This window comes from Pelodiscus sinensis, chromosome 1, assembly GCF_049634645.1.
Source record: "Pelodiscus sinensis isolate JC-2024 chromosome 1, ASM4963464v1, whole genome shotgun sequence".
Taxonomy (NCBI): domain Eukaryota; kingdom Metazoa; phylum Chordata; order Testudines; family Trionychidae; genus Pelodiscus; species Pelodiscus sinensis.
The window spans coordinates 182,338,041-182,358,635 of record NC_134711.1 but is presented as its reverse complement, the minus strand read 5'-3'; the positions used below and the strand labels follow the sequence as shown (position 1 = coordinate 182,358,635).

The 20,595-nt window shown below is 41.2% G+C and overlaps 1 protein-coding gene across 1 annotated transcript in view; it reads right to left on the bottom strand.

Moving 5' to 3' along the window:
* The window catches only part of HUNK (hormonally up-regulated Neu-associated kinase), an 89,902-nt gene that overhangs the window by 35,288 nt on the left and 34,019 nt on the right, over positions 1-20,595 (bottom strand). The window contains exons 2-3 of the mRNA XM_075910712.1: positions 16,286-16,578; positions 5,935-5,990 (exon numbers count right to left, since the gene is read on the bottom strand). Of these exons, the coding sequence (XP_075766827.1) occupies positions 5,935-5,990; positions 16,286-16,578 (349 nt within the window). The remainder of the gene's footprint in view (positions 1-5,934; positions 5,991-16,285; positions 16,579-20,595) is intronic.

The window sequence follows — 20,595 nt, the reverse complement described above, 5'->3', positions numbered from 1 at the left end:
AACATGAAAAAAAATTCCAAGAGTTTGCTACTGTTATAGATTGAAAAAATAGAAGCTTTTGTCAAGTATGTTTTTAATTCACTGGACAAACAAAACTTAGGATACTTCTGTTGTCAGATGCACACTTATGATCACTTGATTTCAATGAGTGTTGCATGAATACAGCAAAGAGCAGAATTTGGCTTGAGTGTGACTGTGTATAGGGCAGAGGATGATCTTAAAATTGCCAAATATTTTATATTATTGCAAAATGTCCCTAAAAAGCAAAGTCTACATGTTACAGCTACTAAACCATGTAAATGAATCAACAACCTTAACAAGAGGTTTTGCTTTTTAGAACTGTCATGGTAATATAAAAACACAAGGCTGCAGAGTCAGCGCTCTTACTCCAAAATGGCAAATGTGGAAAATAAAGGAGGAAAACAAATTTCAGTGTTTTTTGTTTAGATTTTTTTCCTTTGGTTGAAGTAACATATTTGAAGCTTTCAGCAATGCCTGATGTATCCATGTAAAGTTTCCATTTACATTAAGGTGTTTTCATTTGATTCAAGCTTCTTATAAATTCCCAGAATACATATAACACATATGGATGTCAGAGTGATTAAATGAAATCAATTTTAGACAGAAAAGCTAAATGATGTCTAGGAAAAATAAAAGTTATAAAGGTTACTATTTGAGCTGAAGTGTCTAAGTGCATGCATATGAATACTTTCCACTTGCCTGACTATTTGAGAGCAAGGAAAGCAGAAAATGCATGTACACTGTGCTACATTTGAGCATACAAAATGTGCTGGAGGGAGTCTGCAGGAGCATATTGTTAAAACTGAAGGAAGAGTTAGGACTATTTGCTTGTGTCTGATGGAATCCTACTCTGTCTGGCTACTGATTAATCATCCCTGCCAGAGATCACTTATCTCTGGAGTTTATACAAATACTTCTGCATGTTCTTCTTGTTGTTACTGTTTTGTGCATGGACTGGACCAGATTACATCAAATGTAAGATAGTTAACAAATTTCTAGGAAGCATTCTGCCTTAGCCCCTACCACTAACCTGTCCTTTCAGATTTCACAACTTTCACATTGTGCTTTACTGACAAAGTACTTAAGTCAGATTCTCAGCAGGCGTAAATCAGCAACACTCCACTACAGTCACAAGAGCTGTGACAAGATACACCGCCTTCAGATTTGAACCACTACATTTGTTTAAACCATAAACATGTCCAGGGAGTTTATTAAACATAAAATCGGTTTGCACAGTGACTTGGTCTCCTTCCTTTGCTGGGCTTACTGAAACAAAAGCACTTTCTTTGCAGAAAACAAAGGAATAGATTCCCTGGTTTTTCACTTCTCCTTTCTTTGCACTACCCAGAGGACTGTGTTGGACAGGGATTTTATCACAGACTAAAGGGGAACGTTTCTGAAGAAGCTCTTTGTTAAAATACTGGTAGTACCTACAATGTGCTTTTAAACAAATATTTACTTTTGAACTTAATAAGAGAATGTTATCGGCACTCACACTGATAATCATAATGCTGATATTACCTTTATTCAGTATCCTTTGTAACTTTTTTGCTGATTGCAAAATTAAGATCAAAGACCATGATTGGTTCCTTAAAGTAAATATTATGACATGGAAACTCCCTCACTCTTCTTGTTAATGCTCATCCAGGGAACCATCACACCGCACTTCTATGTTGTAACACCTTCAGGAACACAATCTTGAGCTAAGCATATAGGCTACTGATTAAACTAGGAGTGTTACAGTAATGGGAATGTTACTGAATAACAGGGCTGCTAGTATTCTCAGACATTGAATATAAGAAATTATGGGTTAAATTCAGCCCTTGTGCAAGCAGGCAGAGCTGCAGTAACTTCAAGGGAGTTGTATCCACTTACACCAGAGCTGCTTTTGGCCCATTATTTCTTGAACCAAATTCCAAGCTGTGCTCTCAAAAATGCCCAAAGACCCAGGACTAGCAGTATGATTGTGTCTTTATCAGATACCTGTGATCAAGGGCTGCTGGATACAGAGAAGCACATTGTTTCACAAAGACCTCAAAAATCCTGATGTGCTCTCAGATCTGAGTCTTAGCAGGCAGCGGAATGGGGAGACACTTAATGCAATAAAAGGAATACATATAACAATGTAACCAATGTATCTAACACAAAGCACTAAACACTTATTTTAAATCATCTTAATATGTCGCAAAAAAGAACCAACACAGTGGGAAACCATCATTTTGGCAGTCAAGACGGAGAACAGGACTCCAGGAATTAAGCTCCCATTTGTATGCATGGATAAGCAGAGGTGTTCTGTTACAGAGATAAACTGTATTAAGTCCCTTGGGGCAGGGACTGTCTTTGTCTGTGTTTCGTATAAAGCCAAACACACTGGGCACCTAGTACGTAATGCAACTCTTATGCTGGTCAAAGTAAAAAAAAAAAAAATGTTGTGGTTAACTGGAGAGCAACGAAAGTTCCTGTTTACTCATTCATTCCAATGGGAACTGAATTCCCCCAGCCCTATTCCACATCAGACTGCAGTCCATAACCCACAGATCTTATCTTAACCCACAGGTTATCTTAGCAGCAGGAGATCAATGCATACTCATGCATAGAAAGGAGCCCTTCATTCTCGAAATCACACTTTTTGCCACTCAGAAGCCTTGCAGGGGGCATCCGTACAATGACAGCCTCTGCTGAGAGACCTTTCAGGGGTATGAAGATACAACATATTCCATTATCATATATCATATAAACAAGAAAGTGTGCAGAGAGACAGGGAGGGACAGAGTCTCTGGTCCCCTGAGGCCATTCTGTGCTGCACAAGCAGCATAAGTCAGCCTTAAACCAGCCAAAGATACCCGGTGGAGAGTTTCTCTTGAATAGTTCTCTGCTCGCAGAAGGCTGACAGAAAAAGCTCTGCTGCCAGTTGTCCCCTTTAAAGGAAATGCAGGGGCAGGAGGACACATAGCACAGATCTCCACTTCATTCAATGCTCAACTTGGTATAAGTTAGAGCTACCACTGGACCCTAAGCTGCTCCAGGGATGGGGTTCCTGTGATCCCCTTTTCTGTTCTGCCCAAATGTAGCTCCAGTAGAATGATAAATCAAAACTATAAGGCAGTGGGTCTCAACCTTTTTTTCCATTTGTGGACCCCTAAAACATTTTAAATGCAGATGTGGATCCTTCTAGAAGTCTTAGTCATAGTGGGTCTGTGGACCACTGCCATAAGGGTTTCAGAACGCAATTTTCAGAAACACTAGTCTATGTGCTGAGACAATATGCCAATTTCCTGCAAAATCCTCACCAAACCTTACGGAATTAAGTTCACGTATTAGGAACTCATTGTATTAAGAATATTTTTGTTTTAGTGGGGATTGCACGTAATTTGTCTAGGACACAGGGCTAATCCTAACCTTCAGAGGGTTAAGTCAAGAATGGGCTGTTAGTTGAGTAGGTTTCGGGGAAAATACTTGGGAAGAGGGAAATGGAAATGCCCACCTCCTGACTTGATCTTTTGGGTTTCGCCATCGGGATGGGACCTTTGTCTACAAATCACCTATTCTCAGGATCTAAAGACCCAAAGGACAGAAAGGACACACAATCATGGAAGGGCTTGTTCTGGTTAAAAGACGTTATGAACGGATAACCACAGGAAAACCCCCGAGTAAGGTCTGAAGGACTGTTCTGTTCACCAACCAAAGCCCTTGTTGGAGGGAGGAGATGATCTCTAGTAAGCTTATTAGTATGTGTATGGGTTCTTTTACTGTTTTTAACCCCTGTTTCTGCAGTGCTTTTACCTTGAGAGTAAATGTGCTCAATTAGAAAGAGCTGTGTAGTAACTACATGTGGCAATTGCACTGTGTCTTGTCTCTGAAGAGTAAAGTTAAGCAGGCTGGATTGGGTGCCTGACTTTGCTGGAACAAAAGACAGAAATATGTGGCACTTTAAAGACTAACAAGATGGTTTATTAGGTGATGAGCTTTTATGGGCAGGTGGCCCTGTGGCCTGGAAATACCCTCATCAAGAGCAAGAGACATATGTCTCCACCTAAGAGATTCAACAGCCTGACTGTGGATGCCCTTGCTGGACTATTCGGGGGGGAGGGGAGAGGGGATACAAGTGATTGCCAAGATATCAGGATCAGTCACTACAGGTGTCACATAAAAAACTGTTCATGTGAGATGCGCTGGCCAATAAGTTGGTGGATATCTGTTTTGGATTGCTTCATCAAACTGTGACCTCAAGTTAATTAAATCTGAGGGTTTCCTTAAAGAATGGGAGACTCTGCAACAATGGGTTTCAGCTGATTTCTGATATAATGTAGCTGTTTGGATTGACGGCAAATCTGCTTGTACTTTTAGTCTAAAACTATTAGTCTAATAAACTATTAGTCTAATAAAAAGTTTATGTTCTATAACATAGAGTTGGACAATAAGGTTTAATTGACTTGTTTTAAAAAACACATACTGAGAACAATCTGCTACTGTTAAAATGCTGTCATTTGGGAGGACTAGAGGACAATTTATTTTAATGCTAGCAAGTCTAAGAAAGATCTAAACATCTCCTTCCTTATCCTTCCCACACCACCCACTTTGAAGAGACCTTACTGAAGCAACCAAGACTGTGGAAACAGTTTGGAAACTTTTTCTTTTGTTTTGGCATACCAGTTTTGTATTGTATATGAATCATCTGACTGTCTGTATTTGGATGTCAAATATATGTACTGTTGGATAATCAAACGCCGAATAACAAGAAAGTTATAGAAATTCTTTAAATCCATCAAATGTTCTCATTACAGTGCTACAAACCATCTGGTCTCACTTCACTGCTAAATTGAGATAATGGGTGCTATCCATCATTACTGATGAATGAATCATGGTAAAATATCAATATCCTCTTAACCTGCAATTCAGGCAATGCAACATTTTGTTTTGCTATTATCTTTCCAGAGTTACTTGATTCACTACAATGTAATGACTAAAAAGTCATGGGCATTTTTCAAAACACCAAATTCCTAAGTGGATTTTGGATATTTTAAAATACATTAGCAATCCCTTCTTGTTTGCACAGAGCTGTGTATTGTTCATGCAGATGAACTGGCTCGCCTTTTGACTTAAGTGTAGTCAGGTAGGAGATGATGAAATCTCTCCATCAAAGAAAGAGTAAAAAGAAAGCATTCTAGTCTCTAAGTAGGCAACCAAGACACTGCGGATGGCAAATGTGTAGGCATGGAAATAAATATAAAACAGATGTTCTTTAATAAGGGGCATATTTTCCTTTCAATGCCCACATTAACATTAATGGGAATTATACACAGGCAGTGAGAGACAAATATATTCAGAGATGATTAATTTACAATGTCTGTAGAACTTGAATGAATTGAGCACTGCATACAATGGGTACCTTAATACAATCAGGAGTCCATTGTTGATTTTATTTTTTTAAACACACTTCTAAATCAATTTCTCATCTGATGTTGGAAATGAGTTTACTGTATATAAACAGATGACCAAATGTTGCCAGCTGTTGTGTGTGTGCACAGCTCCTGCCAACTTCAGCAGAAGTATGTGGATTGGGGGCAGAATCAAGCACTTAATAAATATGGAATTAATGGTGTAAAACAAGTTATTTTTTTGTGGGGTCACTTCTGCAACCCTTACTCTGGCAATGCTCCCATTGATTTCAATAGGAGCTTTGCCTATGCCAAGGCTGCAGGATTGGGCATTTAATAAATAAATCTTGAATTCACTGGAACATTTTTCACAGTGTGCTTTCAGCAACAGCTTGGATGCTATTTGCACTCTCTTAGCATCTCTCTGTAACACCATTATGTGTTGTCACATGGAAAATGGTGATGAAGACTCAAACATTCCCTTTATACAACTGCACAGGTTTCAACTATTGGAATTGCTAAAAGGGTTTCATACCAATAAGTTTGATATTGTTGTCTTCATCTAGCAACAGATTTTCTATCTTCAAGTCTCTGAAAAAAAAAAATTCTGAGTGAGCATCTGAACAGATGAAACTTTATCATTCTCAACCATTTCTTTAAAAGATTAAGAAATAGTAACAGATATAATGAATTATGGAAGCAGTGGACATGGTTTTACACTTAAAGCATTTTGTTACATATAAAAAAACAGTGTCTCCTCTCCAAAATTACTGCCCTTACCCATTAGGCCTTAGATAGCTACATCTCATTTCCTCATTGTCTGATTACCTATATAAATGGACATACAGAAAGGCTGTCGTATACGCAATAGCCAGGTAGATGGTGACCAATAGGAATTAACAGGAGCAAAACACCAGGAAAAAAAGTTGAAGTTAAGAGGATGTTTAAGATTAAGACAAAGTATTAGCGACAAAGATTTTTAAAAAAGAGAATTGATAAGATTAGATGAAAGCTGAAAATCAGTGAAAAGCAGGCAAAACGCCCACAGAAGGAATAAAAAAGTCACAAAATAAATTAGAATAATGAGATAAATGAGTGAAAGAATAGAAAGACTAAAAATAAATATAACTAAAGACATGTAAAAGTTAAGAAAAATAAAAACAGATAGAATAAAAGTGTCAGACAGAAAGAAAAATAAAGTAACTAAAAATAGGCTGTACCATAGAGTGCAGTCAGACCTGGTTAATCCATACTGTTTACACATGTCTGCTTTCTCAACAGATTTACCAGTAAGTGGTTACTGATCTAGTAGTCTTTATATACCACTGATTTTTTAATCTGAAAGTTTTTAAAAATGCAGCACTGCAAACTAGATCAGAATACTTAGAGCTTGACTTCACCTGAAATGCTAGGAGTGTCCATCCCTAGCGGTGTTTAAGTCTCAGCTTGACAAAGCCCTGGCTCGGTTGATTTAGTTGGGATTGGTCCTGCCTAGAGCAGGGGGCTGGACTTAATGACCTTCTGAGGTCTATGTTTTTCCAGCTCTATGGTTCTATGCTAGTATTTCAAGGGTAGACTAGAGATGTTAAATATCGGTTAATTGAATAGCCAATTAACCTCATGAATTCTTAACAATTACTTGACTATTCTATAGCCCCCAGGGGTGGGGCCAACACCCAGGACTGTCCAGCCCCACACCCAATGAGCTCCCTGCCACTTCACGCTGCTGCCTCTGCATCAGAGGCAACAGCGTGGGATGCCATGAGGGAGCTGGTCCACGAGTAGAGCCAGTTTAAAAACCAGCTGCTTAATACTATTACATCCCTAGTGTAGACACTGCCTACACCGACCGTAGGGGTTCTGCCATCAGTGTAGGTAATCCACTTCTCCAAGAGGCAGTAGCTAGCTAGGTCAATTGAAGAATTCTTCCATTGATCTACCACTGTCTGCACAGGGATTTAGGTCGGCTTAGCTACATTGCTCAGGGGAATGGATTTTTCATATCCCTGAGTGACAAAGCTGGGTCAAACTAATTTTCTAGTGTACACCGGCCCTTACCTGAAGAACAACTCAGCATTTTGATAGTGGAAATGATTAGCGCTTCTTTTATAACTGTGAGCTGTGTTCTCTCTCTCTCTGTATACAAAAGTTTTTCCTGCTGCGCGACATAATGATGTCAACAGACTCTCTGGTCACAAAAACAGCCCGGGGGGGGGGGGATTGACGAGCATAGTGAGCAGTGGGATAGTGAGCAGCCGCCTAGTGTTCTTTTTAGTCATTCTTTGAAATAAAGAATCAAAACAGTAACAAATAAAAAAAGCAGAAACCAAGCCACACCCTCAGAATCATTGTTAATCTCATGGAAGGGAACTGTGAGTGGGTGAATGGGTAAACCCACTCTGTGTACACTGATTCTGTTCAATATGCATAGAGTAGGTGCATGCACACACTGGCATCTGTCTTATGACAACAATATAGCAAATCTTTAAAGAAATACTGTCAATAGAGGGTGCGATAGTAATGGGGGTAAGGTCCGGATTCTTGTCCTTATAGATTACATTTCAAAGGGGTAGTTCCCAAGAAGGATTTTTTTCAATTTAATATTCCATTTTAGATTATTACAAGCATATCACTACCCCATACCCCTCATAGCCCCCCTTACGATAGTCCGGCTCTGCCCCAGGCGTCCCTGATTCAGCCGCTGCTGGTCAGTTTCATCAGCAGCTGAATCGGGGATGCCTGCAATAGAGCAGCTGGGGTGCTGCCGGGTTGGTCCCGCAGCGTTGTGGGGCGGTGCTACGGCACCAACCCAGCAGCACTCCAGCTGCTCTTGGGGACGCCTGGGACAGAGCAGTTGGGAGTGCTGCCGGGTTGGTCCCGCAGCGCCAAAGGACGGCGCTGCGGGACCAACCCGGCAGGAACCCAGCTGCTCTGCCCCAGGGGTCCCCGATTCAGCCGCTGCTGAAACAGATCAGCGGCTGATTCCAGGAAGCCTGGGGCAGATCTGCTCTGCCTGGGGCTTCCTGGAATCAGCCCCAGATCTGTTTCAGCAGCGGCTGACTTGGGGACCCCTGGGGCAGAGTAGCTGGGGTGCTGCCGGGTTGGTCCCGCAGCACCGAGAGGCGGCGCTATGAGACCAACCCCGCAGCACCCCAGCTGCTTTGCCCCAGGCTGGTCAGTTTCAGCAGCGGCTGAATCCCGACACCTGGGGCAAAGCAGCTGGGGTGCTGCTGGGTTGGTCCCGTAGTGGGACCAACCCGGCAGCACCCCAGCTGCTCTGCCCCAGGGGTCCCCAAGTCAGCCGCTGCTGAAACAGATCAGCGGCTGATTCCAGGAAGCCCGGGGCAGAGCAGCTCTGCCCCGGGCTTCCTGGAATCAGCCGCTGATCTGTTTCAGCAGCGGCTGAATCGGGGACCCCTGGGGCAGAGCAGCTGGGGTGCTGCCGGGTTGGTCCCGCAGCCCCGAGGGACAGCGCTACGAGACCAACCCGGCAGCACCCCAGCTGCTATGCTCCCGGCTTCCCCGATTCAGCTGCTGGTCAGTTTCAGCAGCAGCTGAATGGGGGAAGCCTGTCTGGCTGCCCCAGCACTTCCGGGTTCCTGATGGTGCCGGAGCATTGGATGCCGGACTAATGGAGTTTTACTGTAGTGTGTTTTTGGGGACAGGACCATCTTATACTTCTGGGTATATAGCACCTTGCACTTAAGCAGATCCTTTAGTCATAGATTTTAGGAGTGGAGGGACCATTAGATCTCCTAGTCTGACTGCCTTGAATCAAATATTTCTGCTCTGTTCCTTTTGCTCGGTATGTGAATGTGGTAAATATTATACAACAGAAACCAAATTTGAGGCTGTATAATTTCCACTGCTTGCTTCACAGCCACATTAGGATTGAGGCTATGTCTACACTACAAGGCTACGTCTACACTGCAGGCTTTTTGTGCAAGAACCATTTTGCGCAAGAGTTCTTGAGCAAAAGTGCAGCTACACTGCCATGTGCTTTTGCGCAAGAGTGTCCATGGCAGTGTGGATGCTCTCTTGCACAAGAAAGCTCTGATGGCCATTTTAGCCATAGGGGCTTCTTGCGCAAGAAACCCCTGTTGCCCGTCCACACTGCCTTCTTGCACAAGAGCTCTTGCACGAGAGGGCTTATTCCTTGTAGGGAGAGGAATAACGCTTGCACAAGAAGTCCTCTGTTCCAATGCTTTAATGTAAATTTACTTGCGCAAGAACACACGTGCAGTGTAGACGCTCCGCAAGTTTTTGCGTAAGAACAGCTGTTCTTGCACAAGAAGCCTGCAGTGTAGACGTAGCCCAAGGTTATTTCAAAATAAGCTTATTCCTCTTCAAAACAAGCAGGAGTTATTTCAAAATAACAGGCTTGGTAGTGTGGACCACACATTGTTATTTTGAAATAAGGGGAGTTATTTTGAAATAACTCCCCAATGGAGACATGCCCTTAAAAAGATAGAACCTTCACCACTGGCACCAATTAACGTATATCTAGGCACTGAAAATCTCTACTACAATTATACTAAGAGACAAAATAAGAAGCTGGCTACTGCTCCCCTCAGAGATACTGCCGTATTGCCTTCATTGGGGCGAGAGCCATGTAAGTAATGGCAGGACTTGCCCCCTCCTCATGGTAAGAACTACCTCCAGGAAACTGGAGGAACTCGACAGTTGCATGCTGGATGGAAGTGAGTGAGATTTTACCTAAGGACATGCTGGTCAGGCCCTGTGAGTGCATGTTTCTTTTTTTAACCTCGGGATGAATCCAAAACCAACAGCAAAACGACTCTTTTACAACCATCCAGCTTATTATCTACCAACAAATGAACTTTGGCTCCAATTAGTCGGGCATGTATTTCCCATCAAATAAACTGTCTCTGAGAAACTGCAAAAGGAAACAGAAGGACACAGAGGGGCCTTGTCTTCAGCCCATCATTTTGCTGAAAAATGTCCCACCATTGCTTTATGCTACATCAGTGTTAGCAGTAATAGAGACAAGGCACCAGCCAGCCTTTATGCCACACAGATCTGCTCTGAGCAAGCTTAGATAACATGGTGCTTAAGGCTCCAAGCAGTCTCTGACATTTGACCTCTGATGCTGCAGGAGCTGCAGTGGTGTTAGTAATGATGGGAAATTTTTCAGGAAAAGAGCCACACAGTCAGCGTGGGGCCCTTTCCTAGTAGACAGAGCACTTACAGAATAGAATATTAGTGAATGAATAGGTCAGTGCCTTGGGAGGGGAGGAGTTGACACACTCCAAGTCACGCTATTTATCTCATTTTGATCACAGCTGGTTTTAGGCCTGGCTTGGGCTCATCCTGCAGGAACAGGATTATACTTTTATTGCATTGAAGCTTCTGTATTGTTTTCCTGTTGCTCTGCTCTGTCAATTCTGCTTGGGCTGTTCTGAACTTATTTTGAGTGAATGTGTGTGTCCAAATTGTATCTTCAGCAGAGAAAGTTCATGGTAATTCATTTCAGAGAACAGAGAACATTGCGTAGCTGTGCTTGTAAGAGAGATGGTAAGAAAACACATTGTCCCATTTTATAGAACGTAAAAAAATGGAAATACACATCTAATCTACTTGGCCCAAGTAGAATGGCCAAGCCACATAGTACATACACAACTTATGTACAGACACAGAAACCAATCTGGCCCTGATTAAAATCAATGAAATTACCCAGTGAGTGTAATGTTAAACACATGCATAAATTTTTGCAAGATTAAGGCCTTAGGTCAGTGTTGCAATTTTTGTGACTCTTGAGATTCTGGCATGATTGTCACACTTTTGGTGTGTTCCTTAAAAGTCCAGGTTCCTGAAGTGGTGACATAAGATTACAGGAAAATATCAGTTTGTTTGGTTTGTTTGTTTTTACACTTCATGAGTGAAAAGCTTGAAAACATGAATGGGGTTCATCTTAAAGGTTCAGAAACCAGGAGACTATAAGTTTAAAAACAACAACAACAATACCACAACATTCTCTCTTTAAATCTCCTGATTATGAATGGGATGAGTCATGTTTGGTGCCGGCAGTATTTCTAGTTACTAAGGTCTAGGAATGGTAAGACTTTCAGCACAGATCTCTATTACTGTACTACAGAGAAACAGAGCATATTTATATTTTCCTGAGCTGTGAAACTATGACCATGCTGTTGTTATTCTCTGTTTTTGAAAATATGTTTCCCTCGTTTTTTGTTTGATGAATTACTTTAGGGGCCACTTTTGAAAAACTTATTCCATAGAACCTTCACTACTGGGAGCTACAACCCTATACTTTTGTTATGGAGATTTTAAAATAAGCTTATAAATATTCACTACCGTTGCAGGTGTCACATACCAAAACTCAGGCTTCCTTTCCATCTTGTATTTTATTTTTTATGATGGAGGAGGGAGTCAATGTATTTGGTGGAAGTCAATGTTTTGTTATCAGCAAGCAGCTGCAAAAAGAGTAGTGATTGTGAATGCAGCCTGCCTTACATTCTCCACCACAAAATAAGAAAAGAGCCAACCCAACGTTAATCCACAAAACCTCAGCCACTTTCTAGGCACAAGAAGAGCTAGCAGTGAAATAAGCAGCAGATTGCATAGCTCTGTGTCAGTTATAATGCACAAAGTACATTCCAAAGAGCCCATTTTTGTTATTAAATAATATATATTCACCCAACAACACTGGAGTCAACCTGGAAGTATCAGTGTAAGTGAAAGGGGAATTTGGATGGATATCCTTAAAGCAATGCTTAGTTTGTTAATGACATTGGGCTCCAACAGAGAATGACTAATGGCAACTTTGAAATGGATTATGAAATAGAAAGACAAACCAGCTTTGCATTTCAAAAGGAGACATTCTTCTCCAGTGCAAAGATCTGTCATAAATATTGCACCAGCTACCAGACTACTTGCACTGAAAATTAATAGGATGAAAATTGTCAAAGCTAACATATCAAGCAAGGCATGAATCTTACCATGTCCAAAATGTCTGAATCCTACCCCACTACCTTCACTTTTCTCAAAGTGCTTTTTGGGGGGTGGGGGTGGAAGGAAGGTGAGGGCAGTAGATGGAAAAATATAGAAACTCCACTCCCCTCCATATATTTTTTCTCGCCTTCAACAATTCTGATCTTTTTTAATTGCATACCCCTAACAGAAGGTAAAAAGACAGAAAAACAGGGCTACAGAATGCTATCTTTGCTTCCAATACATTATTAAATTCCTTTCTTTGACATTCTGACAGTAATTGCACTGAATAGGATTGAATTTTGTTAAAATTACTTTAAAAGGGTTGTTGAGAATTTCCTGTGGGATGCTGTTGCAAGCACCCAGGCTTTCACTTCATTTTCTTTGTTGTCCTTAGGCTCCCAAAGGACTTAATGTTCATCCTGGTTTTTGACAGCATGAAGGCCTGTGTAAACACCCTCTGAAAAGAGAAAGGTTCACCATATACTGCCATTTGGGTTTGTTTTCTTCTGTCAGAGGGAAAGAAAAAGATTCCTCTCTGAGTCATTTATGAGCTTGCTACTTGCATAGTTTTAACAACCAACCAGTTCGTCTCAGCACAACGACGATCCACTATTTTTATTTTTATTTTTTTACAACACAGTTATATTTAGGATATATCTTACCTTGTATTCTAGCAGTGGCTACAGCACTCTCAGTGCTGGCCACATCTACAGGAGAAAAGATAGACCCTGCACTCAGAAGTTTACCATTACATCCTTCATAGTTGAGTAGTAACCTCAGAAAGGTCTAGCAAGGCATATGTCTGGCGCAATGTGCATCACTTTCAATACATATACAAGCGCCACTTAGTGACCTCTAAAATAAACGAGGCTGCTTTGAGTTTCTGAATTATAAAGTGTTGGCAAGTCGCTATACTCTTAAAAGATACATTTCCTTTGATTTCAGGACCACATATCTCATTCTGAAATCAGAGTGATTTCTCACCATACTGAGCCTTTACCCATAATAAGTGGAGCTGGGAAAATAATATCCATCAAATAGCTTAGCTTGGTTTCATTATAATATTTCAAATATGCTACTTAACTACTTTTTTCACCTAGCTTACAGAACTGGGAAAACTGTTTGTGAGCACATTCAGTCAATAGTTTAGCTGATAAATTTGGTGCATTTTTTTGAAACAACATATTCAATAATTTACTCATTTTCTTTTAAATACCCATCTCTATTCAAGAGGATGAATGATCAAAAGAACCAGTTCTGAAAGGAGCACCGACAATGTCAGCCCACATTAGAGCCAAGCGGCTGTATTTTCTTTATCAAACAGGGAATGTGAACACCCACAGATCACAGAAGAGATGTGAGTGCTGCTAGTTTTGAAACAGTTTTAAAAATAACAACAAGAGAATATTGTCATTGCATTCAGGGTGAGAATGAATCAGACTTCTGCACTGACTCTTTCTTCCTTTCTTTCTTTTTAATGCTACTGATTGAGCAGTCTATTTTCAGCACTTCTATAGCCCAAAACTCAATAGGCTCAAGGACAACCCCAGAGGCAGCTATTAGCATTTCTCTCTTATGCACACAGAGATCTAATGCAAAAAATTCTAATTATCTTTCCAGTGGGAATTTTTTGTCTCTTTATGATACTCCATATACCACATTCATAACGAAAGATAAGATATTGAATGGTTAAGACTCAATAGAAAATACTTACAACTATATTGACTACGATCGTGTCAAACTGTAAGTAGGTTTGGACTTAGTCACTACTTGGACAGGAAAATTCCAAGTAACAGCTATGGGCATTAAAGTGGTACTACAGATTGAACCTCTCCAGTCCAGAACGCTCTGGTCTGGAAATATCTGTCGTCCGGAATGGTTTCAGTTAGCCGGATGTCCACTTCTCATAGTTGTGGCTAAGTTTTCCACAGTCCCATAAAGTTTGTTCACAGTCACCATTCCTAGCTCTCAGTGTTCTGTTCTGTGCTGTTATTTAATGCTAATTTACCCCTAAATATCCTCTAACAGCCCAGTAAGCAGTGGAAGTGTTGGTAATGCTGCTAGATAATAGTGTCTTCCTGTAGTCCGGAAAATTCTCTCGGTCGGAACTGGTCAAGTCCTGAGGGTGCTGGACTAGAGAGGTTCAACCTGTACTAATGCAGTGAGTGGCACCTTTTCTTCTAGGTAAATACTAGACTCATGTCATGGCACAGATTGGGCCCTTTCATATCTGTGCATCCATGCCTGGAGCTCAGCTTCTCCATGTAGATAGGAATTTGGGTGGTTCCTTTCAGCTCTCCCACTTCCCCAAGCCTCTGTGGAGAATTCTCAGTGCAGAAGAGTCTGCCTCCTTCCAGCCCCATGAAACATGTCTGGAAAAATTAATATGCCCCAGATCATATCTTGGGGCACTGCATCCCGATGGTGCATAGCAGCTTGACTCCCTTAAAGATGTGCTAGTGAGGAGCTGAGAGGGCGCAGATGAGACCACAGCCACCACGGGACCTCTGCATGGATAATCTTGGCCTTCCTTGAATCCTTGATATCAGCCAGGTTTTGGAGCAGGAGAGGGAAATAAAGGGGCACATGAGGACAGGAGAGACACACCGCTTCCCTTCCCCCCCCCCCCCCCCCCCCCAGAAAAAGATGGCACAGGAGCCACACTGGGGAAATCCTTTTAGTTTTCCTTACCCAACCCCCCACCCCCATATGAGATTTTTACCCTTCAAGGGCACAATATGGGCCTCAATGTGTTAAGGGACACTGTGTTGCCTGAATTCCTATCTTTGCTTTTAGGAAGAAAAAAAAAGAGAGAAAAATCAAGGCCCAGAACACTTGTGGCATTTTTCACATGGACAAGAACAATACTCCATATCATGGTTCTATTTCAACTTGAGTGAATACATTCTATGTAGCTAGTTGTTGCAATGGAACCCCAGTTGAAGAAGAAATTTTCCCCATACTTATTTATATTACAGTAGTGCTAGAAGCTCCAGCTGAAGTCAGCCCCCATTGTGCCAAATATCATATATACACACAGTAGAAGGCACTTCCTGCCCCAAGGAGACAGGACAGACAAGTGGGAGACAGAAATTATATGGAACCTTCATTTGACAGATAGATAACTGAGACCCAGAGAAACTAGGGCTCAGATCTTAAGAGCCTCCGCACCTTGGAGGACTTGGGCCTAAGTGACTTGCCCATAGTCATGCAGGAAATCTGAGGCAGAGCCAGGAACTGAACCCATATGTGTGTATATTTAACAAGATCATCCTTCCTCACTAACAGCACTCTGTTAGCACACCTCAATTCTTGTGATGTTCCTACCAGGCCAATTCTGGATCTATCCTGAGAAGACATATAACATGAACTGAGATGTGCAAAGTTCTGTTTTTTGAAATCATGTAGAAGTTTTGGGGAGCAACAAAATCTAACAGAGAGAGCAGAGAAGTAGGAACCAGGAACTACCATGTTCTAAGTTAGTTCCGACAATCGGCTCAATGTGAGACTTTTGGGAAGTCAGTTGACCTCTCTGTGTTGCAGTTTTTCCCTTTGAAGTGAGACTGTCCCTACTTACCTCCAGGAATGGCTGAAAGACAAGTTATGTTTGTACAGGGTTTTGAAGATGCAAAACTCTAAATATAAAGAGCAGAAGTAGGGCCCTGCTTCAGCAATGCACATGCATAACTTTCAGTGTGTGAAATCAATGAGACTACTGCTAACTTAAGTTACACACTCATACTTAAGAACTTTGCTGGGGCTCAAGTGAGAACATGTTCATTATTGTCTAAGGTAAGAAGAGCATCAAGATTAGGCACAAAATATGAACTGAGGATTTAAAAAAAAAAATTAAAATATAAGCATAATTTAATGGTTCGGAGGCAAATTCTCAGAGGCCGCTCTTTGTACTTTACCTGTGGACCACCCCAGCCCGATGAAGATGCTCCACTGCTAGAATCAACTGCCTGATATATTTACGTGCTTCATACTCTTCTAGTCTTTTTTTCTCATAGATCTTGTGCATCAGATTGCCCCCAGGGCACAGCTCCATGACAAGATAGTAGCTGTTTTCCGTTTCCAATATATCCAGCAGCTGAGCTATGTTGGGATGTCGGATCATTTGCTGGATTTGCCCCTCCCGTCTCAGATTCTTGGTGACATAGGTATCCTTCTTGGCTCTCTTCTTGTCAATTACTTTCACTGCCACCTGATAAGAAACAAAGGAGGCATGGTTGACATCATACACACCAATGATTTATTAGCTCTGACCTTGCACAAATAACCTCAAAATAAATCAAGGGATATAAGTACTAACTGATAAACTGTTTGGGATACAACAGCCCCCCAGAGAAATAAATAGCTGTTGGTGTTTTCCACTGAAACCTAATTGATTTCCCAGCACCTTTTATAGAACGACAGACAAAAGTTGTTGCAAAGATGTGAATATCAAAGGGGAGAAAACACTTACGTTAAGCAAACCTGAATGCTTAGTCTGAATATGCTGTACTCAGTCTTCTTTTTGTGTATTTACTAAGTTTTTGATGATATTTACTTGCAACCATGAATGTGACCTTTATACTTGACCTTGACATGCTTACGGCATTGAGCTTATGTTTTGAGATGTCAAAATCCCAGCACAAGTTTCTTAAAAGTTAACCAAAAGAGAGAAAAGTGGCTAGCTAGATACTACACAAAAAATTTAAAAAAATGAAAATGAGCACCGCTTCCAGCTTCTGATTAACCTTAACGTTCTCTTTAAAAATATACACCTAAAACACTCCTTCAATTACTTTCACAACAAATAACTACATGTGTCTTCTGTGAACAAAAGCACTAGACTCAGTCTATGATGCCATTGTTTTATACATTGATAGGCACTGGTTGTATTGATTTTGTTGTCAGGTTCATTAAACAGCTTGTAGTAAAAACACAGTTGCCTATAGTTGCCTCGTGTTTAGATATTTATTTACTTCTGAAGTTTTCACATTTAGGCATGGTGCTGTAGATTTCCAGGTCATCAGCACAGCAGCCAATGATTAAACAAGATATGTCAGCTGAACAACAAATGGCTATGCTCAGTCCTTCCCTTGTGTGCTACACTTCCTCTGCAATAGCAGGAGCCCTTTTAACTCATGCCCTGAAATTAAGTAGCTCACTAACCATTACTGAGGCGACACTTGTTCATTTTTCAGAAACAGGAAAAAGAAAGCTTGCTGTCATTCCATGACAACTCATTTTTTATGTAGTTTTATTTGAAAAGTTCCTGTCTACACAGGTCCAAATTCAGGCAAGCGTGTGGAATGTGGCCTACTTACGCAGCTGCTCTCCACAAACAGCATTATTGTGTGCCTGTATCTGAACTGCAAGCAACTCTATGTGCATTACCCTTGCCTTATCTATCCCTATTAAGAGCAGAAATAATCAATGCAGGATAAGTATTTGAGTTTTACTGAACCAGAATTAATCCAGAGAGTGATGATAGTGAAAATAACCTTCCTTCTACCCTCAGCTTAGCAGGCAACTATCTCCATCCTCCCTCCTGGATGATTTTTAGCCACAGTAATTCATACTTTCTGCTGTCTGGCAAGTAAACTATTATATAACTCCTAGTAGTTGGGACTGATGATTAAGGCAACAAGTAAACTATAATTTATATAGATCACATACAATCACTTTGCTGCCTGGAAACAGTGCCAAGAACATATCTTCCAATGGTTCTCAGCTTCAAATTAAAGCCCTGGAACAAATACTCTCAACAGGCTAGGGCCCTCCACAGAAATCTCTCTCTGTACACAAACTACCAAGACGGCTGCATTCCTCTGAGACGATGCAGCTAACAAGCTTGCCATGCTCAAAGTGGGGCTCTCAAGAGCTGAAAATAACATACGCTTAGTCAAGAGTATTCATTTATGAAGCCTACTGCTGGAAGAGATATGGATAAGCCAAAGTCTAATCATTGTTAGAGAAAGTTTAAAGACATGCAAAGGCATGTCTGTACTAACCAAAGACAAGAAATGACAACAATAAGATGGCTAGAAATAACAAAAACTAGAAATATTTGCTGTACCTGAAAAAGATGAAAACTAAAGTCCACTAGGGGCAACTATGCAAACGTAATTACTGTATTTGGCTTTCAGGTACTATGATGATAGATGGCCCAGAAATACCTAAGATATATTAAAGCTTTCTTTGGGTGAGTATATGGCTTATAATTTCAGTCTGGGGTTCTATTGGTCCCTTTGTCAACTGCTGTGTTCTGCTTGCATAGAAACAACTTTGCTACATATTTGTACTTAAATGAACACTTGTGAATATCTGGGGAATCAGAGACTGGACACTCCAGAGAGATGCTCAGAAAACTCAGGGCTACAAAAAGACAGCAGGGCCTGCAGAGACCTGGAAATCAGGGTATGTCTACACTTGCACCCTAGTTTGAACCAGGGATACAAATGTAGGCATTTGAAATAGTCAATGAAGTGAGGATTTAACTATCGCGCCCTTTATTAGCATGATCTCGCCAGCGCGCTACTCCGATCAACAGCTGTTTCGAAAGTGAAAGTGTGTGCCGGGAGGTGTTAGTGCAAACCAAACCCCTTGGTTCGAACTAATGTTACTCCTCAAAAATAGAGGAGTAACGTTTGTTCAAACCAAAGGGTTTGGTTCAAATGAATGTGTCCCGGCACGCACTTTCACTTTCAAAACAGCTGTTGATCGGAGTAACGTGCCAGCGAGATCATGCTAATGAAGCGTGGGATATTTAAATCCCCTCTTCATTGACTATTTCAAATGCCTACATTTGCATTTCTAGTTCGAACTAGGGTGCAAGCGTAGACATACTCTCAGTGCTTGTGTTGACCATGGCCAGTGAAGCTGAGGAAATGATCCACAGCAGGTCCAAACAAGGCTTCCTCATCAAGTGAAGGTCAAGGTGAAAGGAAGGCGCCTCACACAACTCTGGGTACCCCCAAAAAGTGTCACAATGTGTTACAAACAATTCAGCACATGCCTTCTATTGCTCTCTCATTTGCTTGTGCAGATGGTATCTTCCTGGAGCTCCAGAAAATAATACTTAGCACACATTACTTCCATATTAGGACTGGGTGGTGGTAAGGTATATGGGGAGGTGTTTGTAATGATTGTAAAGGGAATGCTTTATAGCTACATGTTCTCTCCTGCCCCCTCCTCCAAAATACATATGTGGTGAGAACCATGGGGGCCTTCACATCATATAATAATGATAGATATAACATAAATGCGTATTTTAATCTTGAAGAAAAAATAGAAATAGGAATTTGTTACATTCTGCCTTATTCAGGAAGAGCTCTAAGCTCATTTCTTGAAGCAGCCCAGGTCATGATGCTTCCCGCGGTTCCCCTTGGCTGCCAACAGCAAACCACAGCCTATGGGAGCCACGACCTCTGTGGCTGCGGAGCCGGTAAGTAAACAAATTGGAGCAGCCCAGTAGCAGCTTTCCCAGAGTAGGTCCCCGGATCACTTTGAGAAACACTATTCTGTGCTGTGATACATAAATGCTTTGAATTGTAGAAAAATGTCTGGAAGCTACATTCCTGACTATGTCACGTTAAAAACAATCATTTTATTGTAAGGTAAGATAACAGGGAAATCAGATCTTAACTACTTTTAAAAGCCAGTGGTGATTCACCAAGAAATCAGCATGTTCCTTACCTAATGATATAAAAGCATTAACACAGAGGCTAGTGTAAACTATTCAAACAATAAACTACTAGAGTTATTCAGTTAAGCACAAACAAATTCATGGATACTGAAAGATTATTTGCTGGTTTGTATCATACCAGCAGGGCACAACATCTGCAGAAGAAAAAAAAAAAGGTGCTGTATTTTTCATAAGTGAGAGATGTAAAGTATTAACCACATGGAACATAAATCTGTTGTCTCAGGTGTGTTGTGAATCATCTCTCACCCATGCCAATAAGTCATCCCTAATTCATTGAATATAAAGGCACATTGCTGAGCACATGTATATTGCCTACATTCACTATAGTTATTATGGGGAAGCAGGGAAAGCCATGAGAACATGGGACTCCCAGATAGCAACTTGGCTATATCCTTTCACTTTCATCTAAGAATTTGGGGCCTGATCCTCCTGCACCATTCAAGTCAATAGGAAGAACTTTGCTTCTGATTTCAGCAGGTGCTGGATCACACCTTTGGTATGACTGCCCACCACTTAGTCAAATAGGGT